Raw genomic sequence first — 18,119 nt, 5'->3', positions numbered from 1 at the left:
GGTCCAGACCCCTCAGCAACCCTGCCTGATGATCCGCAGTGGCGTAGCCCTGTTCTCTCTCATCCCAGAGCTCCATTGTTCTCGCTGGCTCACTCACTCGCTCTCTCTGCATTACTCCCTCTGTCTCTCTCTCCCTCCCTTTGTCTCTCCCCCTCTGTCTCTCTCCTCCCTGTCCTCCGTGTGTGTGCGCGCGCGCACACATCTCTCTCTCATTGTGATAAAATATACATACCATAAAATTTACTATCTTAACCAATTGTAAGTATACAATTCAGTGGCATTAAGTACATTCACACCGTTGTTCAGTCCTCACCATCATCCATCTCTTTTCACAGTGAAAATGTTAAGAAAAAAGTATGCAGTATGACAGTAATTATTTCACTTTTATCAGTATATAGTATAAAATCGCAAACTCTCTGCACAGAAGCATGGCGTAGGTTCCAGGACAGCTTTGATCTTTTTCTGGTTTAAAAAGTGTCAGCAACATCTCCATGGGCGGGACCTGAAGCCTGCTTTGTGTTTTGCACTTGGAAACCCTGGCCCCAGGGGGAGTCGAGAGGCACCCCTGTGGCTGATGACTTCTGTCCTAACAGCTTTCCACCTCATTCCCTCCCTGTTTCCTCCTTATTCATTGTCTAAGGGACACTGGGGCGTTCCCACCTTGTGTCCCAGCAGTTGGGATCCTTCACAACTCTGGAAAAGCCATGTGGTCCTTCCTTCCTGTGCTTCGGCTAAGAGAGTCCCCCAGAGCAGAGGCAGCTCCTGGGTTAAGTCACAGCTCTAGAGCGCAGGGCTTTTTAAAGGCCTTGCTCTGAGAGGTGGGGCTGTTCCTGCTATTTATAGGGACAGGGAGATTCTGTTCTGCACAGCTGGGCCTGCTTGCGCAGCGGCAGGCCACCCTGGTAGGTGGTCACCTCTGTGGCTCCCTCTCCTGCTTCGCCCCCACTCCCTCACCCTTCCCCCATCCCCTGTGTGTTATCAGAATTCTGGGAGGGAGCTTGGTCCAGAGTCTCCTTGAAGAAGCTAGGGCAAAGCAAAAAGCCCTTGCCAGTTCTTAGGGGGAAATGCGGCCTTGGTCTTCCCCACCCCAGCTTGGTGCAGGGGCTTATCCCACTGGGAGGGGGAGCCCCTCGGGCTCTCGACCCATACCACCGCCCCGCCTTCACCGGGCTTCCAGCCGGAGAGACCCACCTTATCCCAGGCCTGTGGAGCCAGCTAAGGAAATGGTTGGCTCCAAATGCCAGCCTGGTACCCCTGCTGCCAGCCTCTGCCCCGCAGATGCCCCCAGCCAGCATCGGGCGATGCCATCAGGGCCTGCCAGCAGGGCAAACGTAAGTGGCTTTTGTTTTCTTATGGAGCCAGTGAGTGGTACTGAAAGGCATGAAAATGGCCCTCAGTCGCCACTCTGTTCTCTACCCTCCTTGCCTTCCCCTCCTCTCGCTGTCTCTCTGTCTCTGTCTGTCTCTGTCGCTCTCTCTATCGCTCTCACTTTTGTGGGTTAGTTGCTGACAGTGGTACTATTGTTTTGACTGGGACACAGGCATGAACTTGGCAGAGCCAGGGCCTCCCATGCCAACTGCCCCCACGGCTACCCTCCCCTCTCTGCACCCCCTCCATGCTCACCCAGGGGAGCAAGGCCAATGAGAGAGGGTCACTCAGAGGAAACAATCTGGATATTCAAATGAGGAGCTCAGTTGCTGCCATCTGCCCCGAGGGGCGGGGAGGACAGGAGAATAGCCAGGGGGAGGCTGAGAGGTGAGGCGTTGCGTGTGTGCAGACTGTCTCCCCGGAAGTATCCGCCTTTACCGGATGCAGGCCGGCACTCCGTCAGAGCTGTCGCTTCATTCCCTTGCGGTGGCCCCCCTGGTGGCTCTGGGCAGGCCGGCCGAAACCTGCCAGGCACCAGCTCCTCCTCCCCGCGGCTGTGCTGCAGGCCTTGTTCGAGGGCTGCTTTAGAACTCCTCATGGGGGACTGAAAACAGCTCTGTGGTGGGAGACAGTTTGAGGTCTTGTCTGTGAGAATCCCCACCAGCACACACATGTTCTTGGACAGGAAGTGGGGCCCAGGCAGGCTTCCTGACATTCCAGCTGTTGGGGACCAGAAGACTTGGGAGCCAGGAGGAGCTAAGCCTTCTACCCGGTTCTTTCCTGCCCAGAAAGCTGCTTTGGCGCTTTCTTCCTCCAGTAGTACTGACTGGGAAGGCACGTGTGTCTTGAATCATTGCCTCCATTCACGGTCTCTCGGTCTCTCTCTGAGTTGGGTCCCTGGGGCTTACTGTGGATGTTAAAGCTTTGCCCAGGGCTCAGCTTCCCTGGGGACTGCTTGGGCAACCCACTTGCTCTGGCCTCAGTGGTGGGACGGGGAAAAACAGCTGTCTGCTCAGCTCCCCGCCACGCCTCTGGGAGCATCCCCCAGAAAGCCAGCCCCACGGCCCAGCGTGCCGGGAACCACTTGACCTGCAGGGTTGAGCTTATTAGACACTGGCCTCTCGGGAAGGAGGTTCGGCCACACTCATGTCCATCCCACCCAGGCTTCCAGACTCAGCTAAGGCGTCAAGTACTCTTCCAACTTGGCTCTTGGTCTCCCAGGACGGCAGATAAATATATTCCTGGATTTCCCACATTTTTTTAATGCCCCTTTCACTGGAAAGTCTTTACACCTAGAGTTTAAGAGTTTAGGCCTAGGAGCCTGTGGGAAGGGGATGGCATGAGGGAAAAGGCACTGAGTAAGTTGTTCTTCTCTTAAAGGTGGGCTCCCGGCCCCACGCTGTTGCCAATGGCCATGAGTTGTTTGAGGTCTCAGAGGAGAGAGATGAGGAAATTGCTGCCTTCTGCCACATGCTGGATATGTAAGAGTTAAAGACTGGGGGGTTGGGGAGGGTTGTGGGCGCTGGGGAGGAGAGTCACCCCTTTCAGAACTTTCTAGGGAGGAAGAAGAGCCATATTTAATACATCTCAATTTACAACTATGGGATGCTTCCTGCAACCGGTATTTGCAGGCTTTTTGGAATCTTAGAAGTTTCACAGTTTGGACAAAATTCAGGAAACCTCGATCTAACAGTCAAATTGTTCCAATCACTTCAGGCTCAGTTGCCTTTAGGAACAAACACACCCCAGATGGAGATAAGAGTGTAATCTTATCTGGAGCTAAAAGAGAAAGGAAATGGAAAATTTTTCCATGGAAAGCTGTGTGGTTTTAAAACTATCCTTAATGTTCAACTCAGCTTGGGAAACATTTTGCAACTGTAACAGATGTATCAAGAACAGGGTTTCCCCCAGCTGCTTCCCCCCTGCCCCCATCCTGGCCCACAGACCCACGGGCTGAGTGGGGACGGAGGGGTCCTTGGGCCTCAGGACGGGAGGTCCCAGCAGGCCTCTTGTTGACCATTCTCTTCTGAAGGCACAGCGACGGTCCTTCTCCCTCTCTTCCTGCACAGCCTCCGATCTGGCTCTGACGTCCAAGACTACTCCCTCACTGGGTATGTCTGGAGCACTGTCACCCCAAGCCCGGAGCACCTCGGGGATGAGGTTAACCTGAAGGTGACCGTGTTGTGTGACAGCCTGCGGGAGCCGCTCACTTTTACCTGCAACTGTAAGTTAGTGGGGAGTCGGTGTGAGCATCCCTAAAGGTGGGGCAGGGGTGACAGTGTTTTGACTATGTGGGGTCTTTTGCCGTTGATTCCCAGCCCCAAACTGTGTGTTTGCCTGCTTTATCTGGTTGTTGATGGCTCTGGGGTAGGGGATCAGGATGAGCCCCGCCTGCCCCAGTGCCCCCCCTCATTGCTTCCCCTGCCTCACCCTTTGCAGGTTCCTCCACTGTAGACTTGCTCATCTACCAGACCCTGTGCTATACCCATGATGAACTGAGGGGTGTTGATGTGGGTGACTTCGTGCTAAAGCCCTGTGGGCTGGAGGAATTCCTGCAGAAGTGAGTGCCCTGGTGGGGACAAGCGGGCAGGAAGTGGCACCTGCCTTCTAGGTAGTAGGATTATGAGGGGGCTTCACCGGGGTGGTGCTGGGCTCGAGGCCTGGGGCTGGCAGCTCCCTGCCAATCCCACAGCCAGGACTCCTGCTTTCTGGGCATACTGTCAGCCACGTCGTACTTTCCCCAGGAGCTCGATCTTCCAGCGGGATTGGCTGGCTTCCTGAGCCAAATCTGCTGTGGAAAGAGCTTGGAACTGGGATTAGGCAAAGACTGAGTTGTATCTGCTTGCAGACTTCTGCGTGTGGAGGGGTGTGTGTATGGGGGCGGGGGAACTGTGTGGGGTAGCTTCTCCCGCCCTAGATTATGTGTGGGGTCTTTATGGCCAAGGGCAGGAGGAGGACTGGGCAGAAGCGCCCTGTGGAAATAGCGGTAAAAATCACAGTTGCTCTCTCCTCCCCCTTCCCCTGCCGACAAGCCTTTCCCCCGCTGGCATGTGCAGCTGGTTATCCTCCTTAGCAAAGGCTCGCCTCCAGCTCCTGTACATCCAGTGCCCTCTGCAGGGAGCAGCCTCCCTGGAAAGTCTGATGTGGACCAGTGGCAGCAATCCCCTTTCCACTGCCTTGGGACTCTGGGGTGCTGGGGTGGTGGGAAGGGGGATTGTACCCCTCAGGTGGTACAGCTGTGTGGCAGGCTGTAGAGTCAGCCAGAGGGCAGCGGATAAGGAAATAAAGAGAGCTGCTTTCCGCCCTAAGCTTCCAGTTGCCTACTGCCCACTACTACTGGCCACTTGGTGAAGCAGATCTTGGGAGTGGGGAAGGAGAGGCCGGCATCTCAGGTCTGAGGAGTGTGCGATGAGGGCCACCACTTGCTCTTTCTCTTATATGCAGGTCTAGATGCAAGGATGGTTGATCTATGGCTAGAGCAGTTCTTGGCTGGTTTCTTTAACCTTAGGGATATTGTGGGCCCTTCCTGGCCTCTGTGCCCTCAACTGGAAAACTGAGAGAAAAGAAGGGGGCAGGGCCCTACGTGGCACAACTCCAGGCAGCACGGTTCAAATGTGTATCGCTCTCCCCTAGAGGAATAGAAGGGGCCCCAGACTCAGGGGCTCCTGGCGAAGAGCACCTGCCACTGTTGTAAGGGAGCAAGGGGCACAATGGGTCACATCAACACAGCTGGTTTGGGTTCCAGCTGCCACTTGCTAGTTGTGGAGCTCTGACCCTCAGCTTCTTCTGTAAAATGTAGCAAGGGTTAAATATGTGAATGACCCAATGAGCAATCAGTAAATATTCCCAGGGAAGGACCAGTCCAAAGAGAGGATGTGGATTAGATGGATACTGTCATTTCCCTTGCAGCCCCCTAGTCCTTGAGCCCCCAAGTCCAGAGGTGGTAGATAAGCCGTCAGCTTCTGACATCTTGCCAAGACCCAGGTGGAGTGTTCCAGGCGAGGTGGAGAAGGATTTTTGGTCCTAGGGTCATGCCTCTCCCACTCTAACTTGAATGCACACAGAGGAAGGCCTTCCACAGAGAAGGTCAAGCAAGTCCCCGGAGGACCTGTGTCCATCACTCTTGGTCCAGGAGCCCCCTCCTCCGCCAAGGCTCTTCTCTTCCCTCCCATGCAACAGAAAAGCCCAGACCCCTGAGCACAGGATAGCTGCCTTGGGTGGGGGTGGAAAGGACCCTCTGGGGGTTCCAGAAAGCTGCTAGCTCCCAAGGAGGCCCTGTGTTTCCTACCCTTGCTTAGAAAAGGGGCTGACGCTGAGGGGGAGTGGCAGGTCCAGGATGCAGGCTGCTCTCAGATAAGAACCTTGAGACAGTCCCCGGGGAGGATTGGGTTTCCTGCCACCTCCCCCACCCCCGACACACTCTTCCTTCCTCCCGGGGCACTCCCACCAGCCCCACCCCACAGCCCAGCCTCTCCCACCCCCAGGTTTTGGCTGCAGCTCAGTCTTAGCAGGTTGGGGGTCTAAATCAGAGGCTTGGCACCTCCGGATGTGGAAAACCCACTTACGTCCTAGCTGGACTGGACTGGCCTCCGGCCCAGGCACCTCTGTCGGCTTCTGCACAGAGCCCTATGCTTTGCTCCTCTCCTCTCCATTTCTGGCCTAGATTCCCAGCTCTGCTGAGGAAGGAAGTCCCTTTCCGGCTTCTGTTACCCAGCTGCTGGGACATGGCCCAGGCCTGCAGTGCTGGCCTGCAGGTGGGACTCAGCCTGCCCCTTCTCCTCGGCTTCCTTTCTGACTAAGGTGTGATCTGGAGGGAGGAAGGGGCTGGATCACCGAGGGACTCCCTAAGCCCCCTTCTCTGAAACTTGGGGTGGGGGGGCGGGGGTCTCACCTGAGCAGTGGGAATAGCATGCTGGTAGTCTGTAGAGATTTACATTGTTATTCACGATCGCAGGACCCACAGTGGGAGGTGAGAAGCAGAACTTTGATGAGTTGGGGATAATAGACCTGGAATCTTGGTGGGTTTGGTTGGTTGGTCTCAGCACCCAGTTGGTAATGGTGGGGGATGTGAGACTTAGGATCACAGTGTTGGGGGGAGAGTGTCACCCATTGAGCTCCACACCCGAGCCTGAGCACAGGCTGGCTTCTGTCGTGTCCTATGTACCAATGCCAAGAGGATGGGGTTTAAACACTGCCCCTGAGAAATCTCTCTGTTCCCCACTCCCTCCAGAAGTTCCCACCCCTAAAGTGAGCCAGTGATAATGGTAATAAATACCTAGGAAAGTCACTGTTTGTACAGACCAAGGGTTAAATGTAATAGGTGGCATTTCTTTAGACAGACCTCTGTTTCTTTCCCCAAGCTCTACCATGACATCTCCCAAGAGCTAAGGTGGGGGTACATCACAGGTATACTCCCCCTTCACCTTTCCTCCCCCTTCCTCCTGTTTCTCTCTCCCTGAGGCTAAGGTATGCATTTCCCTTGAAAGTCCCAGTGAGTTCCCAGAATGCTAACGGCCTTGTCCCCCTGTCCCACCAGCAAGCACGCCCTGGGCAGCCACGAGTATATTCAATACTGTCGAAAGTTTGACATCGACATTCGGCTACAGCTGATGGAGCAGAAAGCTGTACGCGGTGACCTGGCCCGGACGGTTCGTGTGTGGTGGGGAGGCTGATGGCTGCATAGGGATGGGGAGGTAGTGGGCAGAGGGTGATATGGAATACATTGGGTGGACATGCGGTAGGAGCACTGAGCTGTGATACAGGCACCACCCTTCTCTGAATAGGGCACTTCTTACACAGGTGAATGATGACCAGAGCCCCTCCACCTTGAACTACCTCATCCATCTGCAAGAGAGGCCAGTCAAGCAGACCATCAGCAGGTGAGAGTGGGTACCATCTTGGATGTGGCCCAAGCAGGAACCATGAGGGGACCCTAGCAGATACCCTTGCTTGCCTTTATGCCAGGGCCGGGGGTTCTTGCAGGTGTTGGGGATGGGGCCCAAGAGTCTTAGAGGAGAAGATCCCCACTTCAGGGTATGCTACATCTCTTCCCTCTAGTACTTTGCCACATTCTCCAGGTAAAAGGTGGCCAACTAGAAAGGACTTGCCAGCCTTCAGTCTTCATGGGACATAAGGGAAGAGTGGGAACCCCTTTAAACCAGAGTCTGATTCCTGAGCTGTGGAGAAGGAGGGAGAGGATGGGTCTTCCAGTACACTGGCTCTGTTCTGACATCTTCTATGACCTTTCCCTGTCCCCAACTCCCCAGGCAGGCCCTGAGTCTTCTGTTTGACACTTACCACAATGAGGTGGATGCCTTCCTGTTGGCTGATGTGAGTACAAATTCTGGGGCTGGCCCAGCTGCCCAAATCTCCTCCCTTCCTCTCCTCCAGTCCTCCTGGGATCAGCTAACACCAAAGGGATCTGGAGTAGATACTGAAAATCTATTAGCAGAGCACTTTTTTTCATTCCCCTAGCACGTGGGCAAACCAAGACTGCCAGCTCTTGGGCAGCTGGCAAGTGTGTATAGAAGGGTTCTGCTCCTCTGTAGAAGTAGGTCAGGAACCGTGCCCTGATCCTATCTCTGGAGTAGGGCATCTTCAAAGCTAAGGGACATAGAGTTGTCGCCCCGCTGCTGAACTTGAATGTGCACTGGAGTGTGCATCCTGTGAGCAAGGCCCAGGAACCTCTGATTTGAGAGGTTCTGAGGTGCTGGTGTCACAGGTGGAAAACCGTCAGGAGGTGGAGGGTTCCCAAGGTAGGGAAGGGCCAGGACTCTCCTTACTTGGATTCACATGGAGTTTTAAGCCTCAAAACCATGAGAATTAACATTTGCTCCACATGTCGTGAAGCTGAAGAAAATCAGACAGTGATCTTCAAAAACAATCCCTGTCTCACTGATGCTGTTATAGCGGTCATCCTTTTGGGAGAGTTCAGCTTTGTATCTAGCTCAGCCCTCCACCGACTACCAGAATCCTTTCTCTAGCAGCCTCTGCTTGAAAATTTACTGTGATGAGAGGGGAGTTCTCTGAACACCTGTTTTTGCACTATTCTGGCCCTCTGTTAATGGCTACTGTGGATGGAGAAGCATAAGAATCGTCTTAGCCTTCAGGGAGCTTGTGTTCCTGCCAGAAAAATGGAATAGTAACGTAAAGCTATTAGTAGACAGGACAGGTTGGTAATGAGTTAATCAGGGGCTCTTGGAGAGTGATAGAGAGGGGGACTGTCCAGGGAAGGCTTTGGGAAGGAGGGTGGAGTTTAGCTGGTCCGTGATTTGCATTTACTTAGGTAATCAGGGTAGGACAGGTAAGGGGATTCCAAATGAAAAAACTGCAGAGCCAAAGTGCAGAGGGCAGGGCATGGCCATGGTCTGAGATAAGACCTATCTGGACATTCTTGACAGTAGTAGGAGAAATAAGGCTGCGTGGGCAAGTGGGCCCTCCGTGTGATCTCTTTGGTCCCCCTGCTAGTCCCTGTGGATTGATTTTATTAAAACTGCATGTCTCTGGGGGAGACCCTGCATGTGTTTGTATAGTATAAGCAGACTGTAGTGGACAGAGGGAGGCTGGGAATAAGAGGAGGTGCAGGCAGGATGGCTGAAAGCGCTGGGGAACATGGGCTTGGCTCCTTTCATTCAGCAGGAGCTGTGTGTGGTTCACTAATGCTGGATGTTTGAAAATCAAGCATGGATTCCACTGGTTACTCCTGAGGGTCATGAGCCGCTACTCCTCCCGGCCCATTCCTTCAACACTGTGGGTGCTGGAGGCTGAGTGCTAGCCTGCCAGCCTCACTGTGCCGCCTCCCACAGGGGGACTTTCCACTGAAGGCCGACAGGGTGGTCCAGTCCGTCAAGGCCATCTGCAACGCCCTAGCCGCTGTGGAAACCCCTGAGATCACCAACGCTCTCAACCAGCTGCCCCCCTGCCCTTCCCGAATGAAGCCTAAAATTCAGAAGGTAACGGGGCCCAGAGCACTAGCGTGGGGAAGGAGGAGAGGAATATTCCCCGGACACTAGGTGACTAGGTGTCTATTTACTAAAAGGCTCTTCTCTCAACCTCCATCTTTTATGTTTGAACATTTAGTCACAGAGTTTTTGGGAAATGGATGCCAAGTCTGTCACCTCTTCCTGAGGATGAGAGTGGGCTAGGATCTGCCCCCAGGACTGATTGCCGGGATCCCAGGCCAGCAAAGGCTTTGTTCACAGTCACTGAGGCACTGCCTGGCAGTTTTCGCGCAAGACCAAAATCTGCCCCGAGCCGGGGATTTGGGACTCCGCAGTGGGGGCTGTGTGCTGTACAGACGGGGCCAGCCAGCACGATAGGTGCTGTGATCTGTAGTGGGGTGGCCTGAGGGCTGGCGTGTTTCATTTGGGTGGACACGATGATTTTATCCTTGGTCTGGTTCACTGTCCATCACACGAATCTGGTACAAACTGTTACTCTATCCTCCCTGGGGAGCCTCTGCTCCTCAAATTTCGGTCCAGTCTGGTCCAGGTGAGCACAGCTGTGAAAAGCCCTTCTTCCAGCTGTGATGGAAAAGGCCATGGCCCTGAAGCTCCCCTCCCTCTCCTTTTTCCCCAATAGGATCCCACCGTCTTGGCTGTGAGGGAAAACCGAGGTAAGGGAGCTGCTCTCTTCATCCAGAAGGGGCAGCTGAAAACTGCAGTCTCTGCCCAGATTCCTTTTTCTCCCTGGCCCCATTGATTTATGGGTCCAGGTCTGCCTCTGTGTGTGTATGTGTGTATGTGTTTTCCTATATGAGGCATGGACGCAGCTGGAGAGCACATTTCTTTCCACAAAATGTTTTCTTGTTATTTTTACTAGTTATTCCTGTGGTGTCCCTGGGAGATGGTGATGAGGTGGTGCAAGTGTGAGGGTAGGCGTGGTGGGACAGAGTTAGCCCTGGGTTCCAGATGGAAAAACTTTCACTTGGGTAGGTTGTGAGCTCATAACCCCTGTGGTTCCAACTTTGAAGGGGCCTGGGGAGATGGTGATAAAGAGTTTTTCCCTAGGATTCCCCCTTAAGTCTTTCAAGCAGAATGTTGCCCTACAAAGCTCATATCTCTAGGATCCTTGGTCAGTGATTCCCAATGTTTCAGATTTCGTGGACCAAAAAGCATTATTTTGGGGACCAACATAGAATTATCAGTTTTTATTTTACTAAGCAATGACTTCTTTTAAGTAACTGGTAACTATTATTCCCACTACTTCCTAAAAGAAAGGACATTTTGCACTAAATTAGTAGCAATACGTAAAAATAAGGACAATGTTTAAAATTGAGTATCTGTCATTTTATGAGAAGTTCATGACACGCTCCTGCTTTTTCCTCATTTCATCACAGATGGGTGACTGGCATTTGGGGACTACTGTCCTAGGGTATCCCATCTTAGCCAGTGCCATGACAATAAGATGGGGCTTGTTGAAGCCTCACTATTCTTCCTTCTGTCCCCTTCCTTTCACAGAGAAGGTTGTGGAAGCCCTGACAGCTGCCATCTTGGACCTGGTGGAGCTGTACTGCAACACGTTCAATGCAGACTTCCAGACAGCAGTGCACGGGAGCCACAAGCATGATCTGGTCCAGGAGGCCTGCCATTTTTTTGGGTCCCTGGCCTTTACGGTCTATGCCACCCACCGCATCCCCATCATGTGGGCTACCAGGTGAGCACTGGGCTGAATGGCCTATAGGGAGCAAGCTGAGTTAGACTTCAGATGGCTTTTTCTGTCTGCAAGTGACCCCACTGTCCTAAATTTAGGATCTGTGGCATTATGGTGCACTGTGGCTGAGGGGATGAGCCCACTGAGAGGGAGACAGACGTGGGCTGGGACATCCCAGAGGAGAGAGAAAAGGCAGCAGTGGTCAGATCTTGTCATTCCCTCTCAGTGATGGCTGCTTAGGCATCCCTGCCCCCTCCCATCCAAGGCCAGCTGATGGAGACGCTGCTGCGACAGATGGCCCCTTCCCAGATCTGAGTGAATGCCTCACGGCCAATGACTGCACTCCCCTGCAGATGTACAGTGGGAGGGGGCGGGGAGGTGGGAGATGACCCTTTGTCTGGAGTTCCCTAGGCCTGCAAGGGTGGGTGGAGGAGGACGTTAACTTGGTAATCCTGAGCTCCTCTCAGGGTCCCCCAGCATCCCAGGCCTGGGGGAATAGGCCTTTGGCTCCACCCGACCCCCGCCCCTCTCTTCCCAGACCCCCTCCCCCTCCTCTCTTTGTTCCTCACTTAATGTATTCCTCTGGGCGATTGGCAGAGAACAAAGGAGGCAGCCTGGGAAACCAGGGCCTTCTCTGACCTCTTCTGTCAGGCACCTGTCACGAGCCGCAGGGACTCCCATGTGTTGGCATTCATTTCAGCATATGTCGTTTTTCATCCCCCACGCTTCTCACCTGCGCATGCGCATGTGCGCAGGCGCGCCCCCGGACACCCCATGGGCTGGAGCTGGTTCTAAGGAGGAGGCTGCATGGCTGCTTCCCAATAAAGAAGGGAGAAAAACCAAGGGCTCAGCATGGAACCTGAAACTGGGCAGAGAGATCCAGATCGAGTTGCTTTTCCCGGAGCACACTTCCGCAAATCCAGTTTGGCTGTCCTGTCCCTTGACCCCATGTTCCAGTCCCACTGATCAAGAGTTTTACAGGGGAAGTGGAGTTTGGCATAGTTCAGGTGACTGAGATGAGGTCTGGGAGCTGAGTGTCCTGACCTACGCCCTTTCTCTTGTAGCTATGAAGAGTTCTACCTCTCCTGCTCCCTCAGCCATGGCGGCAAGGAGCTGTGCAGCCCCCAGCGGACCCGAAGGGTTCACTTCTCCAAGTACCTCTTCCACCTCATCATCTGGGACCAGCAGTAAGACCTCCCACCAGGCTCCAGTGCCCACTGCAGACCCTTTCAGCCTCCTGAATGCCCAGATTAAACCAGGCTCTGTCACGAACCCTAACCAAACAAGCCATTCAGACTCTTGAGACTCCACTTCCCTAACTCTTAAATGGGGACAAGTGTAATTTCTACCTCTCAAGTTGTTATGAGTTTCCAATGAGAAGTATCCATAAAGGCTTGTTGTAAACCATGAAGGACCATATAAACATTAGTTTTAATAATAATTCATTGTTTTGATCTTGTCTCCCTTAAAAGGTTAACTAGTCTGAGGGAGTCTCATCTTCTCCCTTCTTCCTAAAGTTCCCATGGAAGAGAGAGATGAGACCATGCTTTCTCCCTTATAGATCTGGAAGGGCAGGCTGCCTAGAGGGAAGACTAATGGGCTTAGAGCTATAGGAATAAGGCTCTACTTCTAGCTCTGTCTCTAGTCATATGTTCTCTCTGGCCTCTTCGGGCCTCAGTTTCTCAAACTGTAAAATGGGGACATTTGTTTAACTCAGAGGCAGTTGTGGCACTGAAATGAGGTAAGACAGGTTATAAATATAAACATGAAAACACAAGCACAAGATAGTATTAACCACCGTTTTTTAACAGTAATTTGCTGTCCGGAAGGTAGGCATCAGCCAAGCAAAACAGGAAAGAAATGGAGGCCAGGGTGCCTCGATGGTGACATTGCAGAAGTTTGTGCACCTTGTGCCTTTTCTGTGCTGCTCCATCCTCCCTCCAGACAGTCAGGAAGCACCTTGTTTGCTCCCCGCAGCTTCACTTTCCCAGACTGACTTATCTCTGAGTCCTTATATGCAAAACAGAACTGCAAATTCAGTATTTGGAGTGCAGATTAAAGAGATTGAGGAGGGTCCTTGGGGAGGCCAAGGATACCAAAATAGGTGGATGGAGAGTCTGTGGAAATCCTGGGAGAGGTGGGCCATTTTACAGACGGCCAACGGGAGAGGCAGACCTTTTCTCCTGTCTTCACACGTTTATGATTCTTAGAGCAATAAAGGTATAAATAAAGTCCTTTAATTAAACAACCATCAGAGCAGGAGAGACTCCTTGGAGGCTGAGGATGGCTGCATTAAATGGTTCCCGAATTTCACCATCCCCTTGGGATTCTCTGGCCTCAATTACTACGCGCTTTACAGCACTCCAGCCCAGGCAGACCGCACAATGAGCCTTAGACCCTTTCCCCACGGAGTATCAGAGGTGTGGAAGCAGCCCAGCATGTCCCACCTCAAGCTGCCTGCTCTGTGGTCTCATTCTACTCCCTGTCTGAATCTCTGCCTCAAATCCCATAGGGCTGCTATCCTTCCTAGAGCCTTGTGGAGGGTGTCATCTCAGCGCTGCCCCTCCAGATGCCCCATGGCACCTTCATGATCAAGACCAAGGCATGTGGGAGGAGGCAGTACAGTGTAGGCTTTGGGTGCCATCATCCTCTCCTTTTCACCGTAGGTGCAACCTTGGGCAGGTCATTCAACCCAAAATGGACACAGTAATAGGGCCTACCCTACAGGGTTGTTTGAGAGCAGTTAGGACATTGCAAGTAAAGTACTTGGCACAATACCTAGTACATGATAACTGCTTTCTTCTTTATCATTTTTGTTGTGTTCTGAGCTCTCTCAATTCTGGTTTCTCTGTTCCGAGTGACTGACACAGTGACTGACACATGGGGATGTTTGTGCATGAAAGTACTAATTTATATAGCTCCGTTCCAGTGCAGTAACCACAGTGTCACATAGCAAAAAACACCCAGTATATACACACATCACACAAGTGAAGCCATGTCCCCCTTTTCACTGATGAGGAAGCTGAGGCACAGAGGTGTGAGTAGTCGCCCAAGCTTGTGAGAGGGAGAACCAGGACTGAAACCGGCACATCCCAGGAACGCTGCCTGGAGGAGTCAGCCCCTGTGATGCGCTGTTGAGGAATGGGTTGCAGAAGGGAGGAAGTTCAGGGCTACAGCTAACCTACTGGTTGTCCTGACTGACCCCAGGTGAAGGTCCATGGGGGAGGCTTTAGAATACCAGATATACCCAAGGGCTGAGGAGAAGGGGCCCTTGGTTGGTTCTAGGCATTATGGTTTCAGCTAGAAAGGTTCCTTACTCTCTTTTTCTCTGGATGCCCAGCTGGAAGCCTCTTCCTGGGTGAAAAGAAAGGGATCAGGACCAGCTCCGTCTCCTCTTTGCTGTGGGATCAGCTGATTGTCTCCCTCACTGTAGCAGCATGGGGTCAGCTAACTCTCAAAATAGGCCCTGCAGCCTCGCTCTGCCACTCTAGCCAAGCCCTGGCCTGGCATGTATGCTGGCTGCTGGCGGGGTCCTAATTATAGCTGTGGGCCCCCATGGTAGAGGCAGCTGGGGCAGATCAGGGCCCTGCCAGTCTGGCGGGAAGGAGGGAGTGCCTCACTTACGTGGAGATTCCCCTGGAGGAGTGAAGGGCAGCGGTGGAGGGAGGCTGCTTGATCATGAAACTGCTAACCTTGGGGGTGGCCGCCCTGCCTCTGTGCCCTCTGGCATAAAAGCTGCTGGGCCCTGGGCTGGCCAGAAGGGTGTGACAGTATGGACTTTGGCCCAGGGACAGCTTCCCCGAAAGGTAATGTGGGTCCTCCCTCTTCCCACAGCTCCCCTCCCCTCTCCACCCACCCCACCCCAGGTCCTTATCCTGAACTTGGAGGGAGTGGCCGGGTGTGATTCAGGCGTGGGAGCACGGGAGAGACCATCTGGGTTGGGTACTGGCAAGGGCTTTGGTGTCAGTTCTCTGGGCCCTGCCAGTTTGCTTTCTCACCACTCAGGGACTTGGAGGAGCCCCTTCTTTTTATCCCTTTGGCTTTGAAAATGTTTCGGGGTGAGAACAAACATTTGTGTCCAGTGGGTTAGGAGAAGAAGGGGACACGGGAGGACAGACAGGTGGGAGGGCTGTGGGGGAGGGTGCGCTGAAGGCAGAGATCATGCTGCTGCTTCCTGGCTGCTCTCAGTTGGAAGAGGTGGGGGAGGGCTGGGGATTGTTCAATGGAGAAGGATTGTCAAAAGGAGCAACTTCTCAGTGACTCTCTGCAGAAATCCTAAAACAAGGGAAGGAGTATGGCTGACAGTATGGGGCATGTAGACACCTGAACTCTAGGTGGCTCTGGCCAAGTGAGTTCTGTCTGGTCACCGTGGGTAGCCTCAAAATCAGAGGATGTTTGTCTTACTCTACCAAGAGGCTGCAAAGACATATAGACTGTGCTCCTGCAGGCATTGAGTGGAGGTTTTGCCTGCAGTTTGGGATCTGTCCTGGTTCTGCAGGAAGGCTTACCCAGGGAGCATATCGGGAGGCCAAGTTCTCAGCCTCATCTTGACTTCCTGGGCCACCTGGCCCTGGAAGCCACAGGGGTGGCACTTCCTGATTTGGTTTCCTGTCTGCCCTAGGATCTGCTTCCCTGTGCAGGTGAACCGGTTGCCTCGGGAGACCCTGCTGTGTGCCACTCTCTATGCTCTGCCCATCCCCCCACCCGGGAGCTCCTCGGAGTCCAATAAGCAGCGGCGGGTGCCCGAAGCCCTGGGCTGGGTCACTGCTCCGCTCTTCAACTTCAGGCAGTATGTGGGCCCAGGGCAGCTTGGCCTTGGCAGGGAGGAGGGGATAGGGAGAGAGGCCTGGCTGCTGCACGGGCCAATGCCCCTTGGGCAGGTTGGCCAAGTGGGGCTCACCGGCAGAGTCCAGAGGGTCCCAGCCCTGGTGGAGAGGACCAAGGCACAGGACTGGTGGCCAGGACAATTGATGTAATCAAGAGCTACTGGGCAGGACTGGTGGGAAGGGGCATGGACATGCATGCTCAGGCAGCGTCATCTGGTCTTGTCATTGGAAGGACCTTAGAGGTCATCCAGTCGGGCTCTCTATGTCATGAAGGCATCCCTGCCACCAGGTCATCCAGACCAGGGAGGGTGTGGTTAGTTTAGGAAGGCGTCCTGGAGGGTGTGGGTTTTTATAGGACGTGGAAGAAAGAGAAGGCCATGGTCTGTGGGGAGAATGAGAGAGAGGAGTTGGGCAGTGGCTTCAAGCAGAAAAGGCAGAGTTTTGGATAGGGGGAGCAGGAGGAGAACCATCTCCTTAGCTACTGGGTTTGTTGGCTTATCCCACCTTCCATCCTCCTTAGAGTCCTGACCTGTGGCCGGAAGCTTCTGGGCTTATGGCCAGCAACACAGGAAAGCCCCAGTACCCGTTGGAGTGCACCTAATTTCCATCAGCCAGATAGTGTCATCCTGCAGGTGAGACCCCAGCCTCTCCCTCCCACCAACACATCAGGACCACTCCAGAGTTGGCTCCATGTTTTCCCTTTGAGGTTTGGGCTGGGGCAGTAGGAGAAAGTGCAGAACTTTGCACGTGGGGTGATGAGAATGAAGCAGCTAGGTGAACATGGTTAGACCCAGAGTGGGAGGGCAAGTTCTGCGGAAGCTATGTCCCATCTCCTTGAAGTTAACTGATTTCAAGGAGCCTGAAGGCAGGGTCTGAGACCCTTGCCAACCAGGGCTCAGCTCTTCAGAGTTCCTTAAATTGAACCCTAATATTACTAATCTGAGCCATCCCCTCTTGGGGCCCATGGGGAAGCCCTCCCCACAGCCACTCAGTGCTCTAGTGGGGTGGACCCATTCTCTGGGGAAAGGAGGAGGAGCTGGTCAGGTCCAAGGTCTAGTTACCGTTCCTGGTTCCTTTTCTTGTGGTCATGAAATGCTTTGGTACGGAATATGGAATATCAAAGTGGATACAGAATGAAAGCTCCAAGAGGCAGACGTTTTTACCTGTCTTATTTACTACTCTGTGCCCAGGGCCCAGAACAATGCTCGGTACATATTAGGGTTCAATAAACATTTCTTGAATGAAAGAATGTGGAACTCCCTTTGAGGACTGGCTCCCTGAGCTCTGTCATCCATTTTAGAAGGATGAACATGGCAGCAGAGAGCAAGGGAACCCAGCGTTGCAGGCTTCAGAGTTGGCAGAGCTCTCAACTGGCATGTGGTCCCACTTTCCATGAGGAAAGTGCCCTCCAAGACCACACTGAAGGCTCCCCAACCTCAGCGTGGAGGCTCCCAGTGGCTCAGCCTAATGACGCTTCTGTTCAGAGTTTGGCCTGGGGCCAGTCCCCTCACCTAGATGCATCTCAGCCCAACCTCTTCCTCACTTGACCATTTTTCTTTCTCTCTCTTTGTTTCCTTCTCATTTTTCGCTGGAAGTTATAGCTGGAAGGGACTTTAGCGATCACCAAGTCCAACAAGGTTATTTTACAGACAAAGAATCTGAGGGTAAGGGAGGGGGGAAGGGAGGCAGGAAGGCTGGTGGGTAAAAGAAGAGCTGGAGACCCAGGTAGGTGGCAGCCCCACCCAGCTTGCTGTTCTCTCTCCTCACTTCCCTGATGTCATCTCCTAGATTGACTTTCCCACCTCGGCCTTCGACATCAAGTTCACCAGCCCCGCTGGAGACAAGTTCAGCCCCCGCTATGAGTTTGGCAGCCTCCGGGAGGAAGACCAACACGTGCTTAAAAACATCATGCAGAAGGAGTCCCTGTACTGGTGAGGCCCAGGGCATCCCCCATGTGTGACTCGGGCCTCCACTAAGTCTCTCGAGTTCTAACTGACCTTCTCTTACCTCCCAGCAGGTCCCTGTCCTCCTGCTTTGGGAGTCGAGGTGGGAATAGGGTGGGCATTGCCGCCTAGGCAGGAAGTGGTGGAGAGAGGGCTCTGCAGTCCCCAGACGTTTTTCATGAGCTGACCTCAGGCAAAGTGGAGAGCTGACAGTCAGGATATTAGATCTGGGAACACCCATCCCCATGATGAGGACTTGGCCCAGGATCAGCTTGCCAAGAGGACCAGAGTTTTGCCCCACCCCCAGATAAGCTGTGTACTATTTGCTGTC

The 18,119-nt window shown here is 53.4% G+C and overlaps 1 protein-coding gene across 6 annotated transcripts in view; it reads left to right on the top strand.

The window, feature by feature from the left end:
• Positions 1–18,119, top strand: part of PIK3C2B (phosphatidylinositol-4-phosphate 3-kinase catalytic subunit type 2 beta) — a 59,324-nt gene that overhangs the window by 21,204 nt on the left and 20,001 nt on the right. For 3 of the 6 annotated variants that reach the window (XM_059939968.1, XM_059939978.1, XM_059939986.1), the window contains 14 exons: positions 2,749–2,849; positions 3,438–3,592; positions 3,808–3,928; positions 6,905–7,016; positions 7,168–7,247; positions 7,635–7,698; positions 9,174–9,320; positions 9,949–9,982; positions 10,827–11,022; positions 12,084–12,206; positions 15,641–15,808; positions 16,366–16,477; positions 17,447–17,482; positions 17,634–17,776. In XM_059939968.1, the coding sequence (XP_059795951.1) occupies positions 2,749–2,849; positions 3,438–3,592; positions 3,808–3,928; positions 6,905–7,016; positions 7,168–7,247; positions 7,635–7,698; positions 9,174–9,320; positions 9,949–9,982; positions 10,827–11,022; positions 12,084–12,206; positions 15,641–15,808; positions 16,366–16,477; positions 17,447–17,482; positions 17,634–17,776 (1,592 nt within the window). Of the gene's footprint in view, positions 1–867; positions 1,332–2,748; positions 2,850–3,400; positions 3,593–3,807; positions 3,929–6,904; positions 7,017–7,167; positions 7,248–7,634; positions 7,699–9,173; positions 9,321–9,948; positions 9,983–10,826; positions 11,023–12,083; positions 12,207–15,640; positions 15,809–16,365; positions 16,478–17,446; positions 17,483–17,633; positions 17,777–18,119 lie in introns of those variants that run through there. The other 3 variants (XM_059940008.1, XM_059940019.1, XM_059939997.1) reach the window with 3 other exon arrangements.

This window comes from Balaenoptera ricei, chromosome 1 (genome assembly GCF_028023285.1).
Source record: "Balaenoptera ricei isolate mBalRic1 chromosome 1, mBalRic1.hap2, whole genome shotgun sequence".
In the NCBI taxonomy this organism is placed as follows: Eukaryota; Metazoa; Chordata; class Mammalia; order Artiodactyla; family Balaenopteridae; genus Balaenoptera; species Balaenoptera ricei.
Note: the sequence above shows the minus strand (reverse complement) of the source record. Positions and strands in the feature narration are given on the sequence as shown.